Source organism: Mya arenaria, chromosome 9 (genome assembly GCF_026914265.1).
Source record: "Mya arenaria isolate MELC-2E11 chromosome 9, ASM2691426v1".
Lineage (NCBI taxonomy): Eukaryota > Metazoa > Mollusca > Bivalvia > Myida > Myidae > Mya > Mya arenaria.
The window spans coordinates 13,728,781-13,733,867 of record NC_069130.1 but is presented as its reverse complement, the minus strand read 5'-3'; the positions used below and the strand labels follow the sequence as shown (position 1 = coordinate 13,733,867).

At 34.7% G+C, this 5,087-nt stretch overlaps 1 protein-coding gene across 1 annotated transcript; it reads left to right on the top strand.

The window, feature by feature from the left end:
• The first annotated feature begins 2,661 nt into the window (after positions 1-2,661).
• On the top strand, positions 2,662-4,053 carry LOC128246624 (uncharacterized). The gene is made up of 3 exons (XM_052964915.1): positions 2,662-2,788; positions 3,136-3,174; positions 3,532-4,053. Exons 1-3 carry the CDS (start codon positions 2,728-2,730, stop codon positions 3,918-3,920), a joined length of 489 nt encoding a protein of 162 aa, XP_052820875.1. The 5' UTR covers positions 2,662-2,727; the 3' UTR covers positions 3,921-4,053.
• Positions 4,054-5,087: the final 1,034 nt, after the last annotated feature.

Here is a 5,087-nt window from a genome sequence, read left to right as displayed (position 1 = left end):
AGTTCAGAATATAAAATAACTAGGAAATGTTTTTGCATTGCCATAAAACAATAAAATGTGTTAGTTTGCACATAAAGACTGCCGTAAAAATTGTCGAAAGACGTCAACGACATCATCTGCAATATCGCAGCCACTTTTAAATACGTATTATTCAAACTGTCGGCGGTGTTGGTTCCAAAACATTTGTATTTTTTTCATTATACAATAAAACACATTTATGCATATCACATAGTCAATGGCCAGTCAATCTTTAAATTTCAAAAACATAAATTGGTTTAACAATCACAGTACCATAGCACAACATAAACAGAAACAATAATCATATTACGATAAATAAAAGCACAAATACAAACAGAAAGAAGATAAATCGACATTAATTCAATATAAAACAGAAACAATTGAGTAAACAGAATACAAAGTGTGAATACCACGTGATGAATTACTGAAGATTTTAAACAAAGATAACTTTAATATTAATTCATCCTTTTTAACGAAATATTGCACAGTCTACGCCGCTTACAGAGCCCTGCCTTTTGTATTTTACTAGAGTTTGATTGAGATTTAAGTGTCGGCACTTCGGCAAATCTTTTCACAAAACAAAGTCAAAAACAATATTGAAGTTCTTTTCAAACAAATGTTAGCATTTTCCTAAGACATTGCGGGATGCGAAATGGTGTTTGCCTAAATATTTGACTACTGGGCATGCTCCTGTAATTTTCATGTATTTTCATATTTTTCAATTTAACAATTACTCATTTTTTAAATGGATCATAATTTAAATATTGTATATGTGGTGAATAAATACATCATAATTAAGTATAACAACTACACAGTGGAAAAGATATTCATCTTCATTAGTATTACTGCAAAAGAACTACGTAGATTAAAAATAAATATTATGGTACGTGTTACGTTATATGACCCGAATCAGGCCTATTTTAGATAGGTTAACACTTACTTTAGTAACTTAATTGGTCAAATTAGCATGTCACTAATAGAATCATTTAGAGTGTATTCGCATTTATCAAAGTATCTATGTATTTTCGTCAAATTGTTGATCATGTTTTTTTGACAAACAAGGAAATACTTCGCGCACTCTCATTCTGAAGGATGTCGACAGGGCAAAGTACAAGTAGGGATTGGCGAATTTGTTTATGAAGAACAGTCTGGATAGCAGAAAGACTGAAGTGTTCCATGCGTTGGAATCTGTATTTACCATTACAGTAAGTAGATGCACCAAAGTGGATATAGTATATGACAAGACAAACACTAAAGCCACGAGGCCCATGAGTTTGTTAGTTCTCATTAGCCGCATGTTACTTCTGGTAAATGTTGTAGATAAACCGGAATCCATGTGTTCCATGTGACGTCGAAAAAACAACACTATTCTGGTATAGCAAACAATCACCACTGTACTTGTTAGGAATGCGATGAAAATGTAACCAGCATTGAGGTACTTGATGATTTGACTTTCCTTGTTAACTACACAATATCCCCAACGATCAGTCTTCCTGTTTACTAAGGTAAAAAGAGATATAAGAAAACACACCAATAGTATCGTGATATACAGGTATGTAGCTTGTTTCGCCGTTAATAAGTCCTTCCTTTTGGTTGTTCTTCTATCTCTAACAATTGCTATCAGACCAGTAAGTGTGCTTGCAAAAAGGAAGCTCATCAATAGCACTATGTAATGTATGTTACACATAACAGAAGGCATGTATAAGTTCCACAACAAATGGTTTTCCATCACAAAACTAGGAGCAGATATAAGTAATGACAGTAAATCGGATATAGATATAATAGTATTGTGCAATCAGTAACAGTCTTCTGTGAGATTTTTCGATCACCGAATAAAACCACGATGTTTCCTGTGATCCCATGTAGATCACATGTAGACCTACCACCGTGACATGAAGACTTAGAACCGTGACATGTAGACCTATAACCGTGACATGTAGACCTACAACTGTGACATGAAGATCTAAAACCCTGACATGCAGACCTACAACCGTGACATGTAGACCTACAACCGTGACATGTAGACGTACCATCGCATATGTAGACCTAAAACTGTGACCGGTAGACCTACAACCGTGACTTGTAGACCTACAACCGTGACTTGTAGACCTACAGCCGTGACATGTAGACGTACCATCGCATATGTAGACTTAAAACTGTGACCGGTAGACCTACAACCGTGGTTTGCAGACCTACAACCGTGACTTGCAGAAATACAACTGTGACATGTAGACCTACAGCCGTGACATGAAGACCAAAAATCGTGATATGTAGACCTACAACCGTGACATGTAGATCTAAAACCGTGACTTTTAGACCTACATGTTAATTCGTGACTTGTAGACCTATAACTGTGACTTGTAGACATACAACCGTGACATGTAGACCATTAACTGTGACATGTTGACATACAAGCGTCACGTATTGACATACAACAGTCACATGTAGTCCTTTCACCGTATCACCGTAGATTTACTACCGTGACATATACACCTAAAACCATGTCAAAGTCTATCGACAGCTTTTTACCGCTTGATTGCACGGGGAGGAGTCATAACCTTTTCTCGCTTCAGTGAGGAAGGCCTCGATGCATTGAAATTCAAATAAGGAAGTATTTACAACGAAGTTCACTGGTAGTTTTGAAATAATTAATATTATGTAATATTTTGACACTTCTAATATATCTGTAGAAAAAACAACAACACAGCAATGAAACTTCGAGACTATAGTGTTCATGTTATTTTTGCTACATGGATTTTATTGTATGAAGGTAAGTACACCATGTATTCTAAATAATGAGAGTACTGTATAATTTAATGGCATTTGTCTACATTTTGTTGATATATCTTGTCGATCTTAACGTTAAATTCGAAACATTATGTAAATACTTAAATACTCCGATGATCAATATGCATACATGGTAGCACTATGTTTTAAATAAACATTGTACGTGTTTAACTTTAATTTCCTTTTAAAGCCTTATTACATGTACATGTTTTGTATTGTACACCCCTAAGTAAAACATTACTGTTTACTAATTACTATTTACATTTTAAGCTTACATTTTAGTATAAATTCCAAATGCTTATTATTATTACACTTCATTTCCATGAGCAGATTCTGCCGGACAAGATTGCCCTTCTTATAAATCAACAGGTAAGAAAAAATGGGTAAGATCAAATTATCATGTGAATAAAACTATATATAAATGATCACTTTCTAAAGACGTTTACGTTTACTATCTAATGATACATTCCTACTTTACCCTTTCAAAGGTTAACATTACATGAACATACTGCAATCATAAAGTTCGGGTAATGCAGGTAAAATCGAACAAAGTCACCCCGAATAATACAATTACTAAACAAATTAAACATTGACACATATCATAAACTATTTAGAACATTTCATTATTACATTTATAGTAAACATCATTTGAAGAACATAAACAACTCCTATCGTAACACTAGTATGGTAAATATTTCGCTCGAATCTTTGCGACATGTATTCCAGTGGTGAAAGTTTGTCATGATGACTGGGCTTCTGATGCAAGAACTGTTTACCTGGACACAAGCTCAGCCCCTACATACTGCAAGGCAGCATGCCCGTGTTCCGTGTCTTCTGAATATCACAGGTCAATCACAGTTTCATTTACACCGGGCTCCAACACAGAGACGGTATCGTTTGACTTTCGCACCGCTAATATAACTGGCCTCAGTCCAAATGGATTATTTGCCATTGATGAGAGGCTTGAATTTTGGTACAGGAGCTCCAATGACCACAGAACACTACCTGCATGCCTCAAAATATCAGTAAATGGTGGAGGGGGTGTACATGATCTAAACCTCAGAAAGACTCCGGTGATACGGAGAAGCTTCTATCTTTCTAAGATCATGATGTGATCAAATTTCAATAATTGCATTAGAAGTTTCGTGGTATCATTAATACTTTGAAAATTACAGGGACAAGCCCAGAAGTCAAACATTCAAAATTAAACCCTGTCCAGAAACACAAGGCACGGGTGAACAAAAGACATAAACGGATAAACACCACATACATAAATTCAAACAGCACAACCAGAAACAGTGCATTAACATAGTTTAACCGATACATGCTTAGATGACCATAAAGCCTTTTTTGAGTCTATTTGTTTGCGAAAATTATAAATATGTTCCATAGACGTATCCTAGCCCGAGTGCAAGATGTCTTAAATCAACGATGATTACAAAAAATATCCGAATCAAAGGTTGTGATATGACGGATATTTGTTGAAAGCAGTGTTTGGTCGTATTTATTTCACGACTGGTAAGATAAAAGTATTTTGAATGAATGGCCACAAGTGAAATAAAATACGATCTTAAACTGAAATACACTTTTTTTATTCATATACTTCTCTCTTTTTTTAAAAGTCTTTTTGAGCTTGAGACAATTTTATGGGATTCTCTTCACGATGGGATGTACCCGCTGCGCTAATTTTCTCCAGGTCGCGCGAGCAGTAAAGTCGACATACAAAATAGTTCCATTCATTTAAAGCTGCACTCTCACATATTGAACGCTTTGGCAAATTTTTAACTTTTTGTCTAGGATCGATCCAATTTCTGCGAAAATTCATGGAAACCAGTTATATAAGACTGCTAGCAAAAATTCAGATCGCAGATTTTTGTATTTAAGTTCGAAAAATGATGTTTTATGCATTTTTCTTAAACCTTTACTAACGCTTTTAGCCATAAAACATTAATTTTCGAACGGAAATATGACAATCTACGATCTGCTCTTTTGTCAGCAATGTTATATCACTGGTTTGCAGATATTTATGCAAAAATTGGCTCTTTCCAAGACAAAAAAAAGAAATGTTGTAAAAATGGTATATCTGTGAAAGTGCAGCTTTTAGGAGTATTTGTAACAATTAAAATATATATACGAAAAACACTTATCTAAGACTTGTATTTAGATACAAACAAGTATCGAAGCAAAAGCAACGCGGAAATTAAAATATATATCGTGTAGGAAAACAAACGAATAAACTTGAACATGTAACATGTTTGTGTATCCACGATAGACTTTAAGAG